Raw genomic sequence first — 26,969 nt, 5'->3', positions numbered from 1 at the left:
ACAATGATTCAACATTTTGTTCATTGGAGCCAATATCATCCTTCACAACTGCTCTGATATCATCCCTTATTAACAGAGCTACCCCACCTCCCTTCCCTTCCTGCCTATCTTTCCGAATCGTCAGATACCCCTGTACGTTTAATTCCCAGTCCTGGCCACCTTGCAACCATGTCTCTGTAATGGCCACCAAATCATACCCATTTGTAATGATTTGTGCCATCAACTCGTTTACTTTATTTCGAATGCTGCGTGCATTTAGGTAGAGTGTTTTCATCCTAGTTTTTAAACCATGATTTTTAGTTTTTACCCCTCCTGCAGCCCTTTTATAGCCCTAATGTAACGCCTCTGTTTAAAAAAGGGGGCAGACAAAAGGCAGGTAACTATAGGCCGGTTAGTTTAACATCTGTAGTGGGAGAATGCTTGAAACTATCATTAAGAAACAAATAGCGGGCCATCTGGATCGGAATAGTGCAATCAAGCAGACGCAACATGGATTCATGAAGGGGAAATCATGTTTAACTAATTTACTGGAATTCTTTGAGGATATAACGAACATGGTGGATAGAAACATAGAAACATAGAAAATAGGTGCAGGAGCAGGCCATTCAGCCCTTCTAGCCTGCACCGCCATTCAATGAGTTCATGGCTGAACATGAAACTTCAGTACCCCCTTCCTGCTTTCTCGCCATACCCCTTGATCCCCCGAGTCGTAAGGACTTCATCTAACTCCCTTTTGAATATATTTAGTGAATTGGCCCCAACCACTTTCTGTGGCAGAGAATTCCACAGGTTCACCACTCTCTGGGTGAAGAAGTCTCTCCCCATCTCGGTCCTAAATGGATAGAGGTGTACCGATGGAGGTGGTGTATTTAGATTTCCAAAAGGCATTCGATAAGGTGCCACACAAAAGGTTACTGCAGAAGATAGAGGTACGCGGAGTCAGAGGAAATGTATTAGCATGGATAGAGAATTGGCTGGCGAACAGAAAGCAGAGAGTCGGGATAAATGGGTCCTTTTCGGGTTGGAAATCGGTGGTTAGTGGTGTGCCACAGGGATCGGTGCTGGGACCACAACTGTTTACAATGTACATAGATGACCTGGAAGAGGGGACAGAGTGTAGTGTAACAAAATTTGCAGATGACACAAAGATTAGTGGGAAAGCGGGTTGTGTAGAGGACACAGAGAGGCTGCAAAGAGATTTGGATAGGTTAAGCAAATGGGCTAAGATTTGGCAGATGGAATACAATGTCGGAAAGTGTGAGGTCATCCACCTTGGGGGAAAAAAAACAGTAAAAGGGAATATAATTTGAATGGGGAGAAATTACAACATGCTGCGGTGCAGAGGGACCTGGAGGTCCTTGTGCATGAATCCCAAAAAGTTAGTTTGCAGGTGCAGCAGGTAATCAGGAAGGCGAATGGAATTTTGGCCTTCATTGCGAGAGGGATGGAGTACAAAAGCAGGGAGGTCCTGCTGCAACTGTATAGGGTATTGGTGAGGCCGCACCTGGAGTACTGCGTGCAGTTTTGGTCACTTTACTTAAGGAAGGATATACTAGCCTTGGAGGGGGTACAGAGACGATTCACTAGGCTGATTCCGGAGATGAGGGGGTTACCTTATGATGATAGATTGAGTAGACTGGGTCTTTACTCGTTGTAGTTCAGAAGGATGAGGGGTGATCTTATAGAAACATTTAAAATAATGAAAGGGATAGACAAAATAGAGGTCGAGAGGTTGTTTCCACTTGTAGGGGAGACTAGAACTAGGGGACACAGCCTCAAAATACGGGGGAGCCAATTTAAAACCGAGTTGAGAAGGAATTTCTTCTCCCAGAGGGTTGTGAATCTGTGGAATTCTCTGTCCAAGGAAGCAGTTGAGGCTAGCTCATTGAATGTATTCAAGTCACAGATGGATAGATTTTTAACCAATAAGGGAATTAAGGGTTATGGGGAGCGGGCGGGTAAGTGGAGCTGAGTCCATGGCCAGATCAGCCATGATCTTGTTGAATGGCGGAGCAGGCTCGAGAAGCTAGATGGCCTACTCCTGTTCCTAATTCTTATGTTCTTATGCAGTAATGAGTGACTATTAGCAGAAGTGAGGTCTTTCACTTTTACCGGGAATGTTGTAGTCAAAGCCTGCGGTCACGGTGCACGTCTTTAGGTAAAGAATGATAATTATCATAATACTCATGATTACTTCTGTGGGTTATGTGTTGTATCAGTCTCTGTGACAGTACCTAGCAATGATATCACACAATGGTCTCATGCCATGTCGTCCTGTCACCTTTTACAGAAGAAGCTCTCGACGATGCGTTCCGTGCAGAGGCGAACGGGTGGGGGGCCAGTTCCCAGCGACATCACTCAGACGGAGGAGCGCATGCTCGCACTCGTGGAGAAGCACCCCCGGACAGCCAAGCAAGCATCTGCAGACCCTGAAGTGATGCAACATGAGTAAAGTATACACCATTGTAAAGTCAATAGGTGCCACACCCACTCATATCCGAAAAATCATATATGATAGATGATTTCTAAAATTGTCCGAGAAATAATGCTGGCCTGATAAAAATCATTGCAATGCACAATGTGTTGATGGTCATGAAAGGTGATGTCTGTGATGATCTTGATAGCAGTGGTGCTTTTGCCGTACATATGCTGTGTGTAGCGCAGGAATCACCATGTGACCCAAGCACCCACTTCTCCTCTAATAACTTAATTTGTGTTTTGCAGCTCAGCCAGCAGCGCGGCCCCAGGCAAGACCACAGAGGCCAGAAGGTGGGGGAGCGGGGCCAGACTCGCCAGATGATCCTACATCTGCTGAGGGGGTCCGATTCTCGCCCATCAATCCATTGGATCTGTTCTCTATGGATGAGAGTGCGGACTTCGAGGAACCTGCATCGCCACGCTCCAGAAGCCAATCCACCCCAAGGCCATCTAGTGGTCCTCCGGTCATTCCCGCCTCCACTCTGGAAGTACTGGCCCCAAGCACCTCGCCACAGGGCACCCCATTTGTCCCCAGGACAGCACTGACCCCGCGGAGGTTTCGTGGATGTGGCATGTCTGGTCCACGAACGTGACATGAGAGTGGAGAGATGGTACTGTTGTCCAGGAGGACTGTAGATATTGGTGACCAGCTCCTCGATGCAGTGGGGGACATATCCCGACAGCTGGTTACCATGACTGAGTGAGTACATTCCGTGGATGGCGGAGGCCCTGGAAGCAATAGCCAGGAACACTGCTGGCACAGGCCTCCCAGTGGTCCCTGAGCGCAGCACTCCACCCCTAGGTTCCGCGTCACCACTGCGAACGACAGATGAGAGGCAGGACCAAGATCCTGCTTCTGGATCAGAAAATGTTCCCACCTCGGCACCCCCCGCTCCCATACTCTTGCAACAAGCGCCTCTGCCTTCATCCCTCCCAATGAGGCACTGCCTGAGGAGCTCTTCCACCAGGCGGCGTGGAGCGAGGAGGGGAATGAGTAGAGGGGGGGAGAAGAAGGAGAGGGGGAAGGAAAGGGGAGGGGGAAGGGGCATGTCTACAGGTAATAGCTATGTAATATCTCCATGCATGTATGCAATTTGTTGTAATGTATGGGGGGAGGGGACCACCCTCCTGCTTTGCATTTGTATTCTGTATTGCTGGACATGTTGACCATTTGATTGATGTCAATGGAGGAAAAAGTGGGGTGTGGGCTGGGATGGGGTATTTTTGCCTGTGATACTTATGATTTCAGACCAATGTTGGTCTAAAAAATGTTTTATTGAACATCACCTTGTTGCGCATTGTCTCAGATAGCTGGACCATTACAAATTGGTGATTGCTTAACACGAAAGGATTAAATAAAACTTAACTTCAATCAACGTAAACTTTAACTGGCACCTAGGTGATGGGCACCATTGATGTCGGCGTTGTCACTCACAGCAACGTTCTTTCAGACAAATCGTTCAGATATCAGTTCCTGACGTAAGAGTCTTGCAGCTACGTAGCCACCACGGGCCCTTGCCTGCGGTCTGGAGAGGGCCGTGGGCATGGGCATAGCCAGCCTGATTGTCTGGTCCTAGGTCAGCGCCAGCCCCTCGTCCTCCTCTTCCTCTCTCTCCTGAGGTGGAGCATCATTGCGTTCTGGCAATTCTTGGCCCCTCCTGATAGCCAGATTGTGCAGCATCGAGCACACGACCACGAATTTAGCTACTTGCTAAGGGTTGTATTGTAGCTCCCCTCCTGAGTGGTCCAGGCATCTGAAGCGCTGCTGAAGCACAGTTATTGTTTTGTGGCCCACATTGCGTGTGTCTCTGTGGCTCTGGTTGTATCGCTTCTCGACCTCGGTGTGGGTGTCATGCAGGGGGGTCATCAGCCAGGTGGCTAGGCCATATCGGTTATCACCAAGCATCTAGCATTGTCCTTGTGGCTGACATGTCAAAGATAGCGCTCTCACGCAGTATGTGAGCCACATTGAAGCTGCCCGGACATATGGCATTCACTGCCATTATGATCTGGTTGTGGTCGACAACTAGTTGGATCTTCAGCGAGTGAACTCCTTTTCTGTTACGAAAAAGCTCTGGGTCCTGAGAAGGTGGCCGCATGGCGATGTGAGTGCACTGTATTGCTTCCTGTCTGCTGGGGAACTTAGCAATGTGCTAGAATGCTCCAGCCCTGTCAGTCTGAGCCTCCGTGGTCATGGGGAAGCTGATAAAGTCCATCCTTCGTGCATACAGGGCCTCCATGACCTGTCTAATGCAGCGATGGGTGGTATGGTGAGACAGAGAGAAAATCTCGACCAAGGAGGCCCAAAAGGAACTGGACACGTAGAAAGACAGTGCCGCTGTGACCTTGACCCCGACCGACACTGATGTCCTAATGGCAGGCTGCATATGTGGAGTGATGAGCACACATATTTCATTGATCACCATCTTGTGGAAACACAGTCTCCAAAGGCAGGTATGCTCAGACACGTCGAGGTAAGACCTCTTTTCCCTATAAGTGCGGGGTGTGTCAGGTCTGGACCTCCTCCTCATTCTTGCACATCTTAAATTGGGCACATAATGATGTGCATCACACATTGAGCCATTTGCACTCTGCAGCATCTGCGTATTAATCGATGCAGGCTGAGAAATGGCTGGCCCCATTGTAATGAAATTATAATAGCGATTGATCAGAAGCAATAATTTCCTCACTAAAATACACCTACAGTAAACCCCAATAGTCCAGAGTCTGAAAAGATGTCTGTTGAGATGGTCACTTCACCTGAGAAGAACTCCAGAGTCAATCCAAACTCTCCCGAAGTTGAAGCAGCCTTTTGAATGAAGCGACATGCGATTTTAAAAATGACGCCCACACCACTGCAATTCATTCAGAACAGTTCCACTTTTTCTGAGCGGTGTTTTGGGCGAGCGATATTGTGGGTGAGATGTGTGCGAGATGCTGAAAGTGACGCTGGTCAATATACTGGGTGTTAATTTCGAAAAATGTGATCTTTATGACAAAAAAAAGTGGGCGGGTTGTATTATTGAATCTCGGCGTTAATTATGTGCGGAAACTAATGCTGGGCGATATTATGGGTGTTGATTTTGCGCATGCTGCTGATTCCATCCCAAAAAAGTGGGCAGGCGGTATTATTTTTTCCCGGTGTTACGCACATGGGGAAAGTAACGCTCGGCGATAAGTGTCCGAAAAATGGGCGTCAGTTTCCCTTTTGTGGCAAAATGAGCGATATATCGGCATTAAACATCATTTCAGCTGTGAAATGGAAGTTAAGTGGGCGTTATGCATGCAAGAAAAGTGGAAAATCTAGCCCATGGACTGGTACAGAAAATAATTTTAAAAGACTAATGGAATGCTGGCCTTTATATCCAGAGTGTTGTGTACGCAACACTATGTAACCAGCATTCTACCGCCACCAGATGGCGTTTCTGTTGGAGTCTCAAGGGATTTCAGCATCCCTTGGGAGCACTGCCTATAAGCAGGCCTCCCATGCTGTACCAACACTCTGGAATTAGAATAAAGAGACTAAGGTCACACTTACTCACATCTACAGTACTCAGTTACATTGCTTTATTCGAGTTGGCATCCTGGAGAAATTCTCAGAAGGGGAAGATTGGGAGGCCTTCGTGGAGCAACTCGACCAATACTTCATGGCCAACGAGCTGGAAGGGAGTGTGAACGCTGCCAAACGAAGGACGATCCTCCTCACCGTCTGTGGGGCAACAACTTATGGCCTCATGAAGAATCTTCTTGCTCCGGTGAAACCAACAACCAAATCGTATGAAGAACTGTGTACGATGGTCCGGGAGCACCTAAATCCGAAGGAGAGCGTTCTGATGGCAAGGTATCGATGTCAACGGTCTGAAGACCAGGAAGTGGCGAGCTATGTCGCCGAACTAAGGCACCTTGCAGGACATTGCGAATTTGGTGGATTCCTGGAGCAAATGCTAAGAGATTTCTTTGTGTTTGGCATTGGCCATGAGGTTATCCTTCGCAAACTATTGACTGTTGAAACACCGAACCTGAGCAAAGCCATAACGATAGCCCAGGCATTTCTGTCCACCAGTGATAACACCAAACAAATTTTGAGGGCAACAAAGATGTTTTGGCAAGTACGTCGTTTTCAGGCAGGTTGCATATGAAAGAATGTACACGCCTGCAGCTGAGTGACCTCAGATGACCCAGAGTCCGCCATCAAGCGTTAATGCGAGGCAATTGACACCTTGTTGGCGCTGCGGAGGTGATCATCGAGCCTATCAATGCCGTTTCAAACACTATGCGTGCAAAGGCTGTGGAATAATGGGACACCTCCAGCGAATGTGCAGACGAGCTGCAAACCCTGCAAACCACCACGTTGCAGAGGAAGACCGATCCATGGCAGATCAAACTGAACTAGAGACTCAAACCGAGGAGGCAGAAGTGTACGGGGTACACACCTTCACCACGAAATGTCCACCGATCATTGTTCGGAGAGTCTGCTAAAGTCGGTTCCGCTCACCGTGGTTTTCCAGGACCACATATTGATCACAGGTCGGGACACCATTGAACACTTGAAGAACCTGGAAAAGGTTCTAAGTTGGCTAGATCGCATGGGACTCTGATTGAAACGATCGAAGTGTGTTTTCCTGGTGCCAGAGGTCGAGTTCTTATGGAGAAGAATCGTGGCAGACGGCATCAGACCCATCGACGCCAAGATGGAGGCTATCAAGAATGCGCCGAGACCACAGAACATGACGAAGCTGCGGTTATTCCTTCGACTCCTCAATTATTTTGGTCATTTCCTACCTGGGTTAAGCACCTTGCATGCATTGCTACGCAAGGGAGATGATTGGATATAGGGGAAATCAAAAGAGATGGCTTTTGAGAAAGCCAGAAATCTCTTATGTTTCAACAAACTGCTTGTTTTGTATGATCCATGTAAACGTTTAGTGCTAGCTTGTGATGCGTCTTTGTACAGGGTCGGGTGTGTGTTACAACAAGCTAACGAACCGGGAACATTGCAACCGGTCGCTTATGCGTCTAGGAGCTTGTCCAAGGCCGAAAAGGCCGACAGCTTTATTGAAAAAGAAGCTCTGGCATGCGTATACAGGGTAAAAAAAATGCATCAGTATCTGTTTGTGTCTAAGTTCAAGTTAGAAACTAACCACAAGCCGCTCATATCTCTATTCTCAGAGAGCAAAGGTATCAATACCAATGCCTCTGCTCGCATCCAAAGATCGGCGCTCACGCTGTCTGCACATAGCTATGTAATTTGCCACAGGCCAGGCACAGAGAACTGCGCTGATGCCCTCAGTCGGCTACCACTGCCCACCACCGGGGTGGAAATGGCACAGCCTGCAGAATTGTTCTTAGTGGTGGATGCATTTGAAAATGAAAAGTCATCCATTATGGCCCGCCAGATCAGGACCTGGACCAGCCAGGATCCTTTACTGTCCCTTGTAAAAAACTGTCTCCTCCATGGGAGCTGGTCCAATGTCCCAGCGGAGATGCAGGAAGACATCAAGCTGTTCCAGCGGCGTAAAGACGAAATGTCCATACAAGCGGTCTGTCTTTTGTGGGATAATCGCGTGGTTTTGCCCAAGAAAGGCAGGGAAACGTTCACAGCACCCACCCAGGCATAGTAATGATGAAAGCTATAGCCAGATCCCATGTGTGGTGGCCGGGCATCGACTCAGATTTGGAGTCTTGTGTGCGTCAATGCAACACTTGCTCTCAACTTAGCAATGCACCCAGGGAGGCACTGCTCAGTTTGTGGTCATGGCCCTCCAAACCGTGGTGTAGGATCCACGTTGACTTCGCTGGCCTGTTTCTAGGCAAAATGTTCTTGGTTGTTGTGGATGCTTATTCAAAATGGATTGAATGTGTAAGCACGTCCACTGCCACCATCGAAAACCTACGAGCCATGTTTGCCATGCACGGCCTGCCTGACGTCCTTGTCAGCGACAACAGGCCGTGTTTCACCAGCACTGAATTCAAGGAATTCATGACCCGCAATGGGATCAAGCATGTCACATCTGCCCCATTCAAGCCCGCAACCAACGGCCAGGCAGAACGGGCAGTCCAAACCATCAAGCAAAGCTTTAAACGCGAGTCGGAAGGCTCCCTGCAGACCCGCCTGTCCCGAGTTCTGTTCAGCTACCGCACAAGACCCCACTCACTCACTGGGATTTCCCCAGCCGAGCTGCTCATGGAAAGGTCACTCAAAACAAGGCTCTCTGTAGTCCACCCTGATCTCCAGGATCATGTCGAAGGCAGGCGGTATCAACAAAGCATGTACCATGACCGCGCAAATTTGTCACGCGACATTCAAGTCAATGACCCTGCATTTGTACTCAACTATGGACATGGTCTCAAGTGGCTTGCTGGCACTCTCATAGCCAAAGAAGGGAGTAGAGTGTTTCAAGTCAAACTCGCAAATGGACTAACTTGCAGAAAGCATTTAGACCAAATCAAACTGCGATTCACAGATTGCCACGAGCAACCTGAAGAGGACACCACCAACTGCGACTCTCCGACACACACACACACAAGTGGCAACAGACATCACGGTTGACCACAAAGCTGAACTCATCATTCCTAGCAGCCGAGCAAGGCCAGCTGCGCAGCAGCCCAGCGAAGGCCCAACCAACTCATCTGCACCTGCATTTGTACCGAGACGATCGACTAGGGAGCGGAAGGCCCCAGATCGTCTCACCCTGTAAACAAGTGTATTATTGACTTTGGGAGGGAGTGATGTTATGTATGCAACACTATGTAACCAGCATTCTACTGCCATCCCTTGGGAGCACTGTATATAAGCAGGTCTCCCATGCTGGACCAGCACTCTGCAGTTGGAATAAAGAAACTAAGATCACACTTACTCATGTTTACAGTACTTACTACAGTAAGCAATACATTGCTTTATTCGAGACGTAACACAGAGGACTAGAATACAAGGGGGTAGAAGCATATGCTACATCTGTACAAAGCCCTGGTTAGACCACACCTGGAGTACTGTGAGCAGTTCTGGGCACCACACCTTAGGAAGGATATATTGGCCTTGGAGAGAGTGCAGCATAGATTTACCAGAATGATACCTGAACTCCAAGCGTTAAATTATGAGGAGAGATTATACAAACTAGGGATGTATTTCCTTCAATTTAGAAGATTAAGGGGTGATCTGATTGAAGTTTTCAAGATATTAAAGGGAACTGATAGGGTAGATAAAAACTATTTCCGCTGGTTGGGGAGTCTAGGACTAGGGAGCATAGTCTAAAAATTTGAGCCAGGCCTTTCAGGAGTGAAGTTCGGAAGCACTTATACAGGCAAAGTTTGGTAGATGTTTGGAACTCTTTTCTGTAAATGACAATTGATGCTAGCTCAATTGTTAATTTTAAATCTGAAATTGATAGATTTTTGTTAACCAAATTTGTTAAGGGAAATGGGGCAAAGACGAAACAAACTTGAGAAGCTATATGGCCTACTCCTGTTCCTATGAATCCCCAGTATCTGTTCCAACACCCACGTTTTCTTACCCCTTCTATCCACATGTTTCTACATTACCTAATACAACTCCATATAAGATGAATTTCAGTGATCTTCTTCCCTTGTCCCTTATCAATAACTTTAGTTTTAACGAGACCTTTTCCATAAAAAACTTTCCAACTTTTGTTGCTATTCTACCAAATGAAACCTCTAATAAATCTGTACCGTTTCATACCAATCTTTTGCTTCTAAAAAGGATGATGTATTCACAGATGTATCCTTCTGCAGAACTAACTTGATTAAAGTTGCACTGGAAAGTTCTACAGTATGCATGGAATGTTTTTTAATTAGTTATTGTCTAAACTGACCATTGCTTAATTTTCAGTCTTAATTCAACATTTGAGTGGACACTGCATCTAAATTGACTTATACTTCCTCACTTAACATGTAAAACCAAAAGTTACTGTTACTACATTATAAAGATAAATCAACAGCAGTACAACATTAGCATACTGTAGGACAATCTGATTAATCTTTTCCTTCCAAGCACAATATATTGCAAACAATTATCTAAGTCTGATGAGCAATTTCTGGTTTACTTGATTCAAATAAAATCAATTAGAATTCCAAATGGCTCTGCATATTTTGTGATACTTGATTATGATCCATTTATCTATCTACAAAGATGACAACTTAAAAAAAGTGAACAAGATTTGTCTAATATCATACATAGGGATCATGGATACCTGTGGCTGACATTTTTCTAATGAAGCAACTTTTGATACAAATACTATGTAGGTAGAATGAGTCCAATTTTAAATATATGTTTGTTATGCTTTTTATTTGACTCTGCAGTTAAGTGAAGGAAATGCAATTCAGCCTGTCCAAGATATGCAGCAAAACATCTTCCCTGTTATCCACCGCAAATACGTTTATTACTTTGTATCCAAGAAGAACAGAGACAAATTCATTATAAATCCTTTCAAGTATATCTGCCAGCCTAAACCCAGGCCTGCTGTGCCCATCAAGATTGCCATTGTAGGACCACCAAAGTCTGGAAAGACCACTGGTAGGTAAAGAATTTAGAACCAACTTTCTGTTTAAATATACCTAGAAGTAATCGATCCATCAGTACATATTGGCCCGTATTTTGGTCTCAGCGATGAAGGAACAGCTTTCACCTTTCACCTCGCTGACTTTTCGCAGGCTTGTCAGTAGAGATTTTCACTAATCGCCACTGACAATTTCATCAATTTCAGTGTGGCGCCCTCTACAGGGGATCTGTGGCATTTGTGAACAGGATATGAAGCAACAAATTCTTCAACCAATCAAATTGACAAATCCTCATTGAGAACATTGAGAAACGCAGAGTCCCAACCAGAAGATATAAAGAAGGAAATACTAATTAGATGTCAATCATGTAAAGAAAGCAAAATAAAGATTGGGAAATACAGATGGAATTAATGGACAGAGATAAAAGAGACAGAAAAACTTTAAACAAACATTTTTTTTTGGAAATCTCCGACATTCATTTTCTTCTGAGGGAATGAGACTCCATACCTTTAAAATTAACTTTTCAAGGCTAGAGAGGTTGTTCAACAGTCATCATCATAGGCAGTAATTCTTACATATTACACTGTTAGAAGCTCACTTACTCCTGAATGCAACAGCCTTAACCTTTTCAGCTATTTTTAGTGCAGAACTAGTGGGCAAGTAACAAAGTTCATGCTGTTGCAGTCATTTCAATCCTGAGTCTATTGGCGAGCACTGTAACAGTGCACCCTGTGGAGGAGCAGGGTATCTCTAACAGCAATTTCTGGGTTTAATTGCGCATGTGCGGATGCCACAAGTTGCAGTCAGATTTACCCCACCATTAATGATAAACACTGATAGCCTCACCATTATTACAGCAATATCTGGGCCAATATTATCAAAACTGTGACCTCAAAATTGCTTTTTGATGATACAGTTTTTACATTGAAGTATACAAGGGTCGAAATTCAGGATCTAACGCCACCCATTACTGCCGGAGAGGGGCGGCTAAGTACTTACCGTCAGCAGCGACCAGGTGTCTTGGCTCACGATAAATTTAGTTGGGTGGTGGGAGCAGTGGCAAGATGTACCACTGCGCGCTCTGCCGCCACCCACGTGGTGATATCATCGAACGTGCAACGCCCCTTTCCTGTCGCAGCTGCAAAATTCGGTAAAACATAGAGAACATTGAAACATAGAAAATAGGTGCAGGAGTAGGCCATTCGGCCCTTCTAGCCTGCACCGCCATTCAATGAGTTCATGGCTGAACATGCAAATTCAGTACCCCCTTCCTGCTTTCTTGCCATACCCCTTGATCCCCCGAGTAGTAAGGACTTCATCTAACTCCCTTTTGAATATATTTAGTGAATTGGCCTCAACTACTTTCTGTGGTACAGAATTCCACAGGTTCACCAGTCTCTGGGTGAAGAAGTTTCTCCTCATCTCGGTCCTAAATGGCTTACCCCTTATCCTTAGACTGTGACCCCTGGTTCTGGACTTCCCCAACATTGGAATATTCTTCCTGCATCCAACCTGTCTAAACCCGTCAGAGTTTTAAACGTTTCTATGAGGTCCCCTCTCATTCTTCTGAACTCCAGTGAATACAAGCCCAGTTGATCCAGTCTTTCTTGATAGGTCAGTCTCACCATCCCGGGAATCAGTCTGGTGAACCTTCGCTGCACTCCCTCAATAGCAAGAATGTCCTTCCTCAAGTTAGGAGACCAAAACTGTACACAATACTCCAGGTGTGGCCTCACCAAGGCCCTGTACAACTGTAGCAACACCTCCCTGCCCCTGTACTCAAATCTTCTCGCTATGAAGGCCAACATACCATTTGCTTTCTTAACCGCCTGCTGTACCTGCATGCCAACCTTCAATGACTGATGTACCATGACACCCAGGTCTCGTTGCACCTCCCCTTTTCCTAATCTGTCACCATTCAGATAATAGTCTGTCTCTCTGCTTTTACCACCAAAGTGGATAACCTCACATTTATCCACATTATACTTCATCTGCCATGCATTTGCCCACTCACCTAACCTATCCAAGTCACTCTGCAGCCTCATAGCATCCTCCTCGCAGCTCATACTGCCACCCAACTTAGTGTCATCCGCAAATTTGGAGATACTACATTTAATCCCCTCGTCTAAATCATTAATGTACAGTGTAAACAGCTGAGGCCCCAGCACAGAACCTTGCGGTACCCCACTAGTCACTGCCTGCCATTCTGAAAAGTACCCATTTACTCCTACTCTTTGCTTCCTGTCTGACAACCAGTTCTCCAACCATTCAGGACACTACCCCCAATCCCATGTGCTTTAACTTGCACATTAAGCTCTTGGAACCTTGTCGAAAGCCTTCTGAAAGTCCAAATATACCACATCAACTGGTTCTCCCTTGTCCACTCTACTGGAAACATCCTCAAAAAATTCCAGAAGATTTGTCAAGCATGATTTCCCTTTCACAAATCCATGCTGACTTGGACCTATCATGTCACCTCTTTCCAAATGCGCTGCTATGACATCCTTAATAATTGATTCCATCATTTTACCCACTACTGAGGTCAGGGTGACTGGTCTATAATTCCCTGTTTTCTCTCTCCCTCCTTTTTTAAAAAGTGGGGTTACATTGACTACCCTCCACTCGATAGGAACTGATCCAGAGTCAATGGAATATTGGAAAATGACTGTCAATGCATCCGCTATTTCCAAGGCCACCTCCTTAAGGACTCTGGGATGCAGTCCATCAGGCCCTGGGGATTTATCGGCCTTCAATCCCATCAATTTCCCCAACACAATTTCCCGACTAATAAGGATTTCCCTCAGTTCCTCCTCCTTACTAGACCCTCTGACCCCTTTTATATCCGGAAGGTTGTTTGTGTCCTCCTTAGTGAATACCGAACCAAAGTACTTGTTCAATTGGTCTGCCATTTCTTTGTTCCCCGTTATGACTTACCCTGATTCTGACTGCAGGGGACCTACGCTTGTCTTTGCTAACCTTTTTCTCTTTACATATCTATAGAAACGCTTGCAATCCGTCTTAATGTTCCCTGCAAGCTTCTTCTCGTACTCCATTTTCCTTGCCCTAATCAAACCCTTTGTCCTCCTCTGCTGAGTTCTAAATTTCTCCCAGTCCCGGGTTCGCTGCTATTTCTGGCCAATTTGTATGCCACTTCCTTGGCTTTAATACTATCCCTGATTTCCTTTGATAGCCACGGTTGAGCCATCTTCCCTTTTTTATTTTTATGCCAGACTTACAGTGGCCTTACCGGGAGGCGTGCGTACAGCCTGGAAAAGCTGGCAGGATATCGGGGATCCAGGGGCGGTAGCATCCAGGGATCACTGTAGGTGGTTATGTTTTTTTTAACATTTATGTATTAATGGGTCCAGTGGGGTAGTATGGGTGTGGGTGAGGGAAATTGTCGGAAACCTTTTTTTTCTCTTTTCTCATCTCGCATGCCGGCAGCCTACCATCGGGAAATTCAGTAGGCCTCTTGAGATGCCATTCTGTTGGCACCCGAGGATAAGTGTGCAATGCCACTTTTAGCGCTGCTCTCTCATCTTTGGGCGGCAAAACTGACTTTGCAGTTTCAGGCGGCACCTACCGCCTGGCGTTAACATCAGCACACAGCCGGTGTCACCGCCTTAAAAACAGTCAGTGAAAGGGTGCTTCGTTAGTAATGGGCAGGTGGGCGCACATATTTTTGGGCATATCTTTGACACCTACCTGCCCATGCTGCCAGAAACATAAGAACATAAGAAATAGGAGCAAGAGTAGGCCATCTGGCCCCTCGAGCCTGATCTGCCATTTAATAAAACCATGGCTGATCTGATCCTGGGCTCAGCTCCACTTCCCTTCCCGCTCCCCATAACCCTTCACTCCCTTATCGCTCAAAAATCTGCATCTCCACTTCAAATATGTTCAATGACCCAGCCTCCACAGCTCTTTGTGGCAGACAATTCCACAGATTTACGACCTTCTGTGAAAGAAGAAATTCCTCCTCATCTAAGTTCTGAATGGACAACCCCTTATTCTTAAATGATGCCACCTAGTTCTAGATTCCCCCACTAGGGGAAACATCCTCTCTGCATCTACCTTGTTGAGCCCATTCAGTTTCAATAAGATCACCTCTCATTCTTCCAAACTCCAATGAGTATAGGCCCAACCTGCTCAACCTTTCTTCAGAAGTCAACCCCTTCATCTCAGGAATCAACCTCGTGAACCTTCTCTGAACTGCCTCCAATGCAAGTATACCCTCCTTAAATAAGGTGACCAAAACTGTACACAGTACTCTAGGTATGGCCTCACCAATACCCTGTACAGTTGTAGCAGGACTTCCCTGCTTTTATACTCCATCCCCTTTGCAATAAAGGCCAACATTCCATTTGCCTTCCTGATTACTTGCTGTACCTGCATACTAACATTTTGTGTTTCATGCACAAGGACCCCCAGGTTCCTCTGTACTGCAGCATGTTGTAATTTCACCCCATTTAAATAATAAAGTTTGCTTTTTTATTTTTTTCCCACCAAAGTGGATAACCTCACACTTTCCCACATTATACTCCATCTGCCAAATGTTTGCCCACTTACTTAGCCTGTCTATATCCCTTTGCAGAATTTTTGTGTGCTCCTCACAACTTGCTTTCCCACCCATCTTTGTGTCATCAACAAACTTGGCTACATTGCACTTGGTCGCTTCATCCAAGTCATTAATATAGATTGTAAATAGCTGAGGACCCAGCACCGATCCCTGCGGTACCCCACTAGTTTCTGTTTTCCAACCCCTATCCCCTCTTCCAGGTCATCTATGTATATTGTAAACAGTTGTGGTCCCAGCACCGATCCCTGTGGCACACCACTAACCTTACTTAAGGAAGATATACTAACTTTGGAGGGGGTACAGAGACGATTCACTAGGCTGATTCCGGAGATGAAGGGGTTACCTTATGATGATAAATTGAGTAGACTGGGTCTTTACTCGTTGGAGTTCAGAAGGATGAGGGGTGATCTGATAGAAACATTTAAAATAATGAAAGGGATAGACAAGATAGAGGCAGAGAGGTTGTTTTCACTGGTCGGGGAGATTAGAACTAGGGGGCACAGCCTCAAAATACGGGGGAGCCAATTTAAAACCGAGTTGAGAAGGAATTTCTTCTCCCAGAGGGTTGTGAATCTGTGGAATTCTCTGCCCAAGGAAGCAGTTGAGGCGAGCTCATTGAATGTATTCAAATCACAGATAGATAGATTTTTAACCAATAAGGGAATTAAGGGTTATGGAGAGCGGGCAGGTAAGTGGAGCTGAGTCCACGGCCAGATCAGCCATGATCTTTTTGAATGGCGGAGCAGGCTCGAGGGGCTAGATGGCCTACTCCTGTTCCTAATTCTTATGTTCTTATGTTCTTAACCACCGATTTCCAACCCGAAAAGGGCCCATTTATCCCGACTCTCTGCTTTCTGTTAGCCAGCCAATTCTCGATCCATGCTAATACATTTCCTCTGACTCCGCATACCTTTATCTTCTGCAGTAACCTTTTGTGTGGCACCTTATCGAATGCCTTTTGGAAATCTAAATACACCACATCCATCGGTACACCTCTATCCACATGCTCGTTATATCCTCAAAGAATTCCAGTAAATTAGTTAAACATGATTTCCCCTTCATGAATCCATGTTGCGTCTGCTTGATTGCACTATTCTTATCTAGATGTCCCGCTATTTCTTCCTTAATGATAGTTTCAAGCATTTTCCCAACTACGGATGTTAAACTAACCGGCCTATAGTTACCTGCCTTTTTTCTGTCCCCTTTTTTAAACAGAGGCGTTACATTAGCTGCTTTCCAATCCGCTGGTACCTCCCCAGAGTCCAGAGAATTTTGGTAGATTATAACGAATGCATCTGCTATAACTTCCGCCATCTCTTTTAATACTCTGGGATGCATTTCATCAGGACCAGGGGACTTGTCTACCTTGAGTCCCATCAGCCTGTCCAGCACTACGCCCCTAGTGATAGTGATTATCTGAAGGTCCTCCCTTCCCACATTCACGTGACCACCAATTTTTGGCATGGTTTTTGTGTCTTCCACTGTGAAGACCGAAGCAAAATAATTGTTTAAGGTCTCAGCCATTTCCACATTTCCCATTATTAAATCCCCCTTCTCATCTTCCAAGGGACCAACATTTACTTTAGTCACTCTTTTCCGTTTTATATATCGGTAAAAGCTTTTACTATCTGTTTTTATGTTTTGCGCAAGTTTACCTTCGTAATCTATCTTTCCTTTCTTTATTGCTTTCTTAGTCATTCTTTGCTGTTGTTTAAAATTTTCCCAATCTTCTAGTTTCCCACTAACCTTGGCCACCTTATACGCATTGGTTTTTAATTTGATACTCTCCTTTATTTCCTTGGTTATCCATGGCTGGTTATCCCTTCTCTTACCATCCTTCTTTTTCACTGGAATATATTTTTGTTGAGCACTATGAAAGAGCTCCTTAAAAGTCCTCCACTGTTCCTCAATTGTGCCATCATTTAGTCTGTGTTTCCAGTCTACTTTAGCCAATTCTGCCCTCATCCCACTGTAGTCCCCTTTGTTTGAGACACTACTTCAATCTGTATTACAAATTCAACCATACTGTGATCACTCATTCCGAGAGGATCTTTTACTAGGAGATCGTTTATTATTTCTGCCTCATTACACAGGACCAGATCTAAGATAGCTTACTCCCTTGTAGATTCTGTAACATACTGTTCTGAGAAACAATCCTGTATGCATTCTATGAATTCCTCCTCAAGGCTACCCTGTGCGATTTGATTTGACCAATCGAGTGGAGGGTAGCCAATGTAACCCCACTTTTTAAAAAAGGAGGGAGAGAGAAAACAGGGAATTATAGACCGGTCACCCTGACCTCAGTAGTGGGTAAAATGATGGAATCAATTATTAAGGATGTCATAGCAGCGCATTTGGAAAGAGGTGACATGATAGGTCCAAGTCAGCATGGATTTGTGAAAGGGAAATCATGCTTGACAAATCTTCTGGAATTTTTTGAGGATGTTTCCAGTAGAGTGGACTAGGGAGAACTAGTTGATGTGGTATATTTGGACTTTCAGAAGGCTTTCGACAAGGTCCCACACAAGAGATTAATGTGCAAAGTTAAAGCACATGGGATTGGGGGTAGTGTGCTGACATGGATTGAGAACTGGTTGTCAGGCAGGAAGCAAAGAGTAGGAGTAAATGGGTACTTTTCAGAATGGCAGGCAGTGACTAGTGGGGTACCGCAAGGTTCTGTGCTGGGGCCTCAGCTGTTTACACTGTACATTAATGATTTAGACGAGGGGATTAAATGTAGTTTCTCCAAATTTGCGGATGACACTAAGTTGGGTGGCAGTGTGAGCTGCAAGGAGGATGCTATGAGCTGCAGAGTGACTTGGATAGGTTAGGTGAGTGGGCAAATGCATGGCAGATGAAGTATAATGTGGATAAATGTGAGGTTATCCACTTTGGTCGTAAAAACAGAGAGACAGACTATTATCTGAATGGTGACAGATTAAGAAAAGGAGAGGTGCAACGAGACCTGGGTGTCATGGTACATCAGTCATTGAAGGTTGGCATGCAGGTACAGCAGGCGGTTAAGAAAGCAAATGGCATGTTGGCCTTCATAGCGAGGGGATTTGAGTACAGGGGCAGGGAGGTGTTGCTACAGTTGTACAGGGCCTTGGTGAGGCCACACCTGGAGTATTGTGTACAGTTTTGGTCTCCTAACTTGAGAAAGGACATTCTTGCTATTGAGGGAGTGCAGCGAAGGTTCACCAGACTGATTCCTGGGATGGCGGGACTGACCTATCAAGAAAGACTGGATCAACTGGGCTTGTATTCACTGGAGTTCAGAAGAATGAGAGGGGTCCTCATCGAAGCGTTTAAAATTCTGACGGCTTTAGACAGGTTAGATGCAGGAAGAATGTTCCCAATGTTGGGGAAGTCCAGAACCAGGGGTCACAGTCTAAGGATAAGGGGTAAGCCATTTAGGACCGAGATGAGGAGAAACTTCTTCACCCAGAGAGTGGTGAACCTGTGGAATTCTGTACCACAGAAAGTAGTTGAGGCCAATTCACTAAATATATTCAAAAGGGAGTTAGATGAAGTCCTTACTACTAGGGGGATCAAGGGGTATGGCGAGAAAGCAGGAAGGGGGTACTGAAATTGCATGTTCAGCCATGAACTCATTGAATGGCGGTGCAGGCTAGAAGGGCCGAATGGCCTACACCTGCACCTATTTTCTATGTTTCTATGATATGTAGGTTAAAATCCCCCATTATTACTGCCCTTCCTTTTTCACATGCCTCCATTATTCCCTTGATTATTGCCAGCCCCACCGTGAAGTTATTATTTGGGGGCCTATAAACTATGCCCACCAGTGACCTTTACCTCTTACTATCTCTAATCTCCACCCACAATGATTCAACATTTTGTTCATTAGAGCCAATATCGTCTCTCACAACTGCCCTGATAGCATCCTTTATTAACAGAGCTACCCCACCTCCTTTCCCTTCTTGTCTATCTTTCCGAATTGTCAGATACCCCTGTATGTTTAATTCCCAATCTTGGCCACCCTGCAACCGTGTTTTAGTAATGGCCACCAAATCATACCCATTTGTAATTATTTGTGCCGTCAACTCATTTACTTTATTTCGAATGCTGCGTGCGTTTAGGTAGAGTGTTGTAATACTAGTTTTTAAACCATGATTTTTAGTTTTGACCCCTCCTGCAGCCCCTTTATATTCATACATATTGTCCCTTCCTATCACCTTGTGGTTTGCACTTACCCCAGTGCTACTCTGCTTTGTTGCCTCCTGCCTTTTGCATTCTTTCTTGGGGTCCTGTTCATCTGCGCTCTCACCCACTCTAACTAGCTCAGAGCCCTCTCCTGGATTCTGAATACTTCTCGCATTGAGGCACCGAGCTTTCATGCTTGCCTTTTTATTGCACTTTGACCCTTTAGAATTTTGCTGTACAGTGGCCGTTTTTAGTTTTTTGCCTTGGGTTTCTCTGCCCTCCACTTTTACTCATCTCCTTTCTGTCTTTTGCTTCTGTCCCTATTTTGTTTCCCTCTGTCTCCCTGCATTGGTTCCCATCCCCCTGCCATATTAGTTTCACTCCTCCCCAAAAGCACTAGCAAACGCTCCCCCTGGGACATTGGTTCTGGTCCTGCCCAGGTGCAGACCATCCGGTTTGTACTGGTCCCACCTCCCCCAGAACCGGTTCCAATGCCCCAGGAATTTGAATCCCTCCCTGCTGCACTACTGCTCAAGCCATGTATTCATCTGAGCTATCCTGTGATTGATGGATAGATTGTTGAATATAAATTTTTGAATTAAACTGTCAGGGCAACAATCATCAGAAAAATTAAGGTTTGTTCCAATTAACCTGGATGAACATCAAAAAAATAATTCTATCCAGGTAATTCTGCCTTTAATAAATTGAATTTAATGAAAAATCCACAAGGATTCATTTGCCCCGATTAAAAGAGTTATTTTGACTACTTCAAGGTAATGGCCAAATTGTCTTGTATCTTCATGAGGACAGTTACTTAGGCTATCTCAAGTATTTTCATGATACACTTATTGTTTGTGTTACAGTGGCCAAGAGATTTGCCAGTGAGTTTGGACTTCAACGCATTTCAGCAGGAGAAGCTATTCGCACAGTTCTATCCGTTCAGAAGAAGACTCAGTTAGCTGTTAACATTATTAAACATCTCAAAAAGGGTTTAACAGTGCCACAGCAATTTGTTACAAATTGTTTAGAAGTGGTCTTGATGGATGTTGTATGTAACACCAGAGGGTATGTTGATAACTATCTATATATAACTGTAAAACCTTACTTCCTGTTTTCACACTTCAGCTTTTCCATTATAAATTCCAATGCCCGCATTTAAAAATAAAAAGCCCCAGGTCAGCTGGTTCTTATTACTATGTCATTACAGGCTCCGGTATTCGGTGGGGTGGGGGGTAGGGGCTGTATTATCTTTTCCTCACTCAAAGGCCTAGAAATTGGACTGCATAGAGCCCATTTTTCAGGTGCTACGCACCCTACTAAGACTCCAAAATGTGGGGCAGGAAGTGCGGCACACTTCCGGATAAGGACAAACAAGATGTGTCCTATACTCAGGTGTTAGGTCATTTCCACATGCAAATAAAGGGCCTGAAGTGTCTTCAAAGTCCCTGCGCCAACATTGATTTACCCTATATTTTCCCTAACTGTGGATTCTGAGTCGTTGAATATATTCAAGCTGAGATAGATAGATTTTGGGACCCTAGGGGAATCAAGGAATATGGGGATCGGGCGGGAAAGTGGAGTTGAGGTCGAAGATCAGCCATAGTCTTATTGAACAGTGGAGCAGGCTCGAAGGGCCATAAGGCCTACTCCTGCTTCTAATTCTTATGTTCTAAGGCAGCCAGCGCCATTGCAGGCCGCATTCGGAAACCAGTCCTATAGAGCACCTGCAACAAAGAAGGTAAGGAGTGTTCCCCCCAACCCCACATTAAAGGACCCTTCTGGTCGCCACTGCTCCTGGCCCTAAGATCCCTGACCCCCCCATCTCCATCTCCCCCAGCCCCAACTCCTGATCTCCCACAAACCTGACCTCGAAATCCCTCAACACAGGCCCAGACAGAATCCAGATCCCATGTATCGCTGCCATTATATTCCTCCCCAGGCTACCCCTCCTCCCTTCCCTTTATGACCTTTACGTGACTTTATGCTTCATCTGAAATATGAGTAGCCTTTTATTAACTTACAATATTTTCTGGTCAAGTTTAAACCCATAATCTATTTTCATTATATATTTTATTTTTACAGATTTGTCCTAGATGGATATCCAGTAACCAGACAACAAATAGATCTAATGAAAATTCGTAGAATAATACCTGTTAGGATTATAGAGCTGCAAGCAGATATAAGAGAGATTTTGACGAGAGGTCTCATTGACAAAATGTCACCAGACAGGTAACAAACAGCACAAGTTTTAGACACGAAGCACTATGACTACTACTATGACATGTGGCTATAAATATCAGGAAGGGGTAGAGTATTGATCAGTTGATACATAGACCCCTGGCATATACCGTGCCGAATTACATTCACAAACATTGCCTGTGGCGCCTTCTAAATCCATGGCCTTTCCTGCCTGTTAATTCAGAAATCTGAAATCCTTTCTGCTCAACTCCAAAAATATTCACACTCTTCTCCCCCAGCAATTTTTAAAATATTTCTTCTTGGGATGTGAGTGACAATAGCAAGGCAGTAGTTATGGCTCACCTTCAGTTGTCCTGAGAGCTTTGAGATAAGAGTCAACCACATAGTGTGGGACTGGAGTCCAGACTGGGTAGGTTCCCTTACCTGAACTATATTGGCGAACCAATTGGGTATTTGCGACAATCCAGTAGTTATTTTTGGTTATATCATGGTTATTTTTGGGTGCACAAATGACCAGATTTATTGAATTTAATTTCACACCTTGTCATGGTGAGATTTGAACTCACACCTGCTGGGTTACTAGTCCAGTGCCATATCCACATGTTGCCGCTGAAGGCTTCAATTTATTTTTCGGTGGAACACCCAGAAATGGTTCTGCCTCCTCTTCTCCTTCTTAGGAAGTCCCTTGGAACCTTCAGCAGCACCTCCCAAACCTGCGACCTCTACCACCTAGAAGGACAAGGATAGCAGGCGCATGGGAACACCATCATCTCCATGTTCCCCTCCAAGTTACACACCATCCTGACTTGGAAATATATCGCCGTTCCTTCATCGTCACTGGGTCAAAATCCTGGAACTCCCTCCCTAACAGCACTGTGGGAGTACATTCACCACAAGGAATGCAGCGGTTCAAGAAGACGGCTCACCACCACCTTCTCAAGGGCAATTAGGGATGGGCAATAAATGCTGGCCTTGCCAGTGATGCCTACAAATCCAGAACAAATGTTTTAAAAGTGGCCCATAAGGATCTTGGACATATTGTATTAATTTTCTGTTTTTTCCCCAGATGTCTCCAGCTATTAATGGAGACATGCTTTTTAGCATGCATGTAATCCTGTGTTGCAGCTTCCCTAGTTTGGCACCTCATTTTTAGATATGCCTGGTGCTGCTCCTGGCATGCTCTTCTACACTCCTCATTGAACCAGCGTTGGTCCCCTGGCTTGATGGCAATGACCATCCTAGACTGGGTGATGTGTAATGAGAAAGGACTAATTAGCAATCTTGTTGTGCGAGGCTCCTTGGAGAAGAGTGACCATTATATGGTAGAATTCTTTATTAAGATGGAGAGTGACACAGTTAATTCAGAAACTAGGGTCCTGAACTTAAGGAAAGGTAACTTCGATGGTATGAGGTGTGAATTGGCCAGAATAGATTGGCAAATGATACTTAAAGGGTTGACGGTGGATAGGCAATGGCAAACATTTAAAGATCACATGGATAAACTTCAACAATTGTACATCCCTGTCTGGTATAAAAATAAAACGGGGAAGGTGGCTCAACCGTGGTTAACAAGGGAAATTAAGGATAGTGTTAAATCGAAGTAAGACGCATATAAATTGGCCAGAAAAAGCAGCAAACCTGAGGACTGGGAGAAATTTAGAATTCAGCAGAGGAGGACAAAGGGTTTAATTAAGCGGGGGGAAATAGAGTACGAGAGGAAGCTTGCCGGGAACATAAAAACTGATTGCAAAAGCTTTTATAGTTATGTGAAGAGAAAAAGATTAGTAAAGATTAGTAAAGATTAGTAAAGACCCCTTGCAGTCGGATTCAGGTGAATTTATAATGGGGAACAAAGGGCAGACGAATTGAACAAATACTTTGGTTCTGTCTTCACGAAGGAAGACACAAATAACCTTCTGGAAGTACCAGCGCACTGAGCTTAAATGTCATGGTGTAGAAGTTTTAGCATCCAGGTCACAGACTCTCTTAAGACCTTTGGAAGGTTCATCTCGACAACCTCACTTGAACTTGGGCTGACAAATGCATGCAATCTAGCATCACTACCATAAAAGACAAATTCTACCAAACTAACCTTTTTTGGGACAAGTCATGGGATGGCGACTGCCCATTGTGTAGCCACATTTTCTATTGAAAATATTTCAATTTGAGAGTTATATTTAGATTTGGAAAATTTGCAGTAACATTTTTAAAAATCATATTTTGACACTAATGTTTTATTTCATATGCTTTGAACATTTCTTTCATTTTACTCTTACTTGACAGGACCTATCCACTCCATGACAGTTCTCAGATTTTGACTGTTCGAAACTCATCATATACTCATGAGCTTAGTGCTGTCTGGGAATATTATCATCAGCAGCATCAAAATTGGCACATTATTTATGGGCACCATAGCAAATGGTGGGTGTGGCTAAAAGTGCTAGAAGAAGTCAAAACCAGTATGAAACAGATTGAAATGTATCTCGAGAGAATAAAAGAAGGTAAGTTAAAGCTAATTTTAAAATGACTGTTAATCATAGTTTAAACATACAATATTTTGCAATTATCCTGATGGCCGATGAATAGGTCTTCTGATTTGAGGCTTTATTTTTCCTAAATATTCATTGAAGAGTACTTCAGCTGAACAAGCCCAGCTAACAGTCAGATCCAACAGCTTTCAATCCTTCGACACTCCAATAAAATACATCCGCACAAAGAGCTACATTGATATTCATGTTATCTGATATTGCAAAATCACCAGCTACTACTGGAACATGCTGCACACAAAGATTTTTAAAAGGTTTATTATTTTACTGGCTTACACAAATGCCTATATCTGTATATAATGATCATTCAAGGGTGAACCCATAGCAGCTATTTGAAGTGTTTGGTTACCTAGTCTAGTGCTTCCGGAAATACTAGGGGTCCGAGGATCGAGGAGAAGGAGGAACTGAAGGGAATCCTTATTGGTCAGGAAATTGTGTTAGGGAAATTGATGGGATTTGAAGGCCAATAAATCCCCAGGGCCTGATAGGCTGCATCCCAAAGTACTTAAGTAAGTGGCCCTAGAAATAGTGGATGTATTGGTGATCATTTTCTAACATTCTATTGATTCTGGATCAGTTCCCATGGACTGGAGGGTAGCTAATGTAGCACCACGTTTTAAAAAAGGAGGGAGAGAGAAAACAGGGAATTATGGACCGGTCAGCCTGACATCGATGGTGGGGAAAATGTATTGACATGGATAGAGTGTTGGCAGACAGGAAGTAGAGAGTCGGAATAAATGGGTCCTTTTCAGAATGGCAGGCAGTGACCAGTGAGTTGCCGCAGGGTTCAGTGCTGGGACCCCAGCTATTTACAATATACATTAATGATTTAGATGAAGGAATTGAGTGTAATATCACCAAGCTTGCAGATGACACTAAGCTGGGTGGCGGTGTGAGCTGTGAGGAGGATGCTCAGAGGCTGCAGGGTGACTTGGACAGGTTAGGTGAGTGGGCAAATGCATGGCAGATGCAGTATAATGTGGATAAATAGGAGGTTATCCACTTTGGTGGCAAAAACAGGAAGGCATAGAAACATGGAAAATAGGTGCAGCAGTAAGCCATTCAGCCCTTTGAGCCTGCACCACCATTCAATAAGATCATGGCTGATCATCACCTCAGTACCCCTTTCCTGCTTTCTCTCCATACCCCTTGATCCCTTGAGCCGTAAGGGCCATATCTAATTCCCTCTTGAATATATCCAACAAACTGGCGTCAACAACTCTCTGCGGTAGAGAATTCCACAGGTTAACAACTCTCTAAGTGAAGAAGTTTCTCCTCATCTCAGTCCTAAATGGCTTCCCCTTATCCTTAGACTGTGTCCCCTGGTTCTGGACTTCCCCAACATCGGGAACATTCTTCCTGCATCTAACATGTCCAGTCCCGTCAGAATTTTATATGTTTCTATGAGATCCCCGCTCATCCTTCTAAACTCCAGTGAATACAGGCCTAGTTGATCCAGTCTCTCCTCATATGTCAGTCCTGCCATTTCGGGAATCAGTCTGGTGAACCTTTGCTGCACTCCCTCAATAGCAAGAACGTCCTTCTGCAGATTAGGAGACCAAAACTGAACACAATATTCCAGGTGGGGCCTTACCAAGTCCCTGTACAACTGCAGTAAGACCTCCCTGCTCAAATCCCCTAGCTATGAAGATTATTTGCCTTCTTCACCGCCTGCTGTACCTGCATGTCAACTTTCAATGACCGATGTACCATGACACCCAGGTCTCGTTGCACCTCCCCTTTTCTTAATCTGCGGCCATTCAGATACTATTCTGCCTTCGTGTTTTTGCCACCAAAGTGGACAACCTCACATTTATCCACATTATACTGCATCTGCCATGCATTTTCCCACTCACCTAACCTGTCCGTCGCCCTGCAGCCTCTTAGCGACCCCTCACAGCTCACACCGCCACCCAGCTTCGTGTCATCGGCAAACTTGGAAATATTACACTCAATTCCTTCATCTAAAGCATTGATGTATATTGTAAATAGCTGTGGTTCCAGCACTGAGCCCTGCAGCACTCCAACAGTCACAGCCTGCCATTCTGAAAAGGACCCGTTTATCCCGACTCTCTGCTTCCTGTCTGCCAACCAGTTCTCTAGCCACGTCAATACATTATCCCCAGTATCATGTGCTTTAATTTTGCACATCAATCACTTGAATGGGACCTTGTCAAAAGCCTTTTGAATGTCCAAATACACCACATTCACTGGTTCTCCCCTGTCCACTCAACTAGTTACTCCTCAAAAAATTCTAGAAGATTTGTCAAGCATAGAAACATAGAAACATAGAAAATAGGTGCAGGAGTAGGCCATTCGGCCCTTCTAGCCTGCACCGCCATTCAATGAGTTCATGGCTGAACATGCAACTTCAGTACCCCATTCCTGCTTTCTCACCATACCCCTTGATTCCCCTAGTAGTAAGGACTTCATCTAACTCCTTTTTGAATATATTCAGTAAACTGGCCTCAACAACTTTCTGTGGTAGA

General features: G+C 44.8%; 1 protein-coding gene across 4 annotated transcripts in view; it reads left to right on the top strand.

Moving 5' to 3' along the window:
* The window catches only part of ak9 (adenylate kinase 9), a 702,269-nt gene that overhangs the window by 595,489 nt on the left and 79,811 nt on the right, over nucleotides 1-26,969 (top strand). For all 4 annotated transcript variants that reach the window (XM_070885675.1, XM_070885673.1, XM_070885672.1 and 1 more), the window contains 4 exons: nucleotides 10,795-11,008; nucleotides 20,599-20,800; nucleotides 21,818-21,964; nucleotides 24,218-24,435. In XM_070885675.1, coding sequence (XP_070741776.1) covers nucleotides 10,795-11,008; nucleotides 20,599-20,800; nucleotides 21,818-21,964; nucleotides 24,218-24,435 — 781 coding nt within the window. The remainder of the gene's footprint in view (nucleotides 1-10,794; nucleotides 11,009-20,598; nucleotides 20,801-21,817; nucleotides 21,965-24,217; nucleotides 24,436-26,969) is intronic.

This window comes from Pristiophorus japonicus, chromosome 7, assembly GCF_044704955.1.
Source record: "Pristiophorus japonicus isolate sPriJap1 chromosome 7, sPriJap1.hap1, whole genome shotgun sequence".
NCBI lineage: Eukaryota > Metazoa > Chordata > Chondrichthyes > Pristiophoridae > Pristiophorus > Pristiophorus japonicus.
Note: the sequence above shows the minus strand (reverse complement) of the source record. Positions and strands in the feature narration are given on the sequence as shown.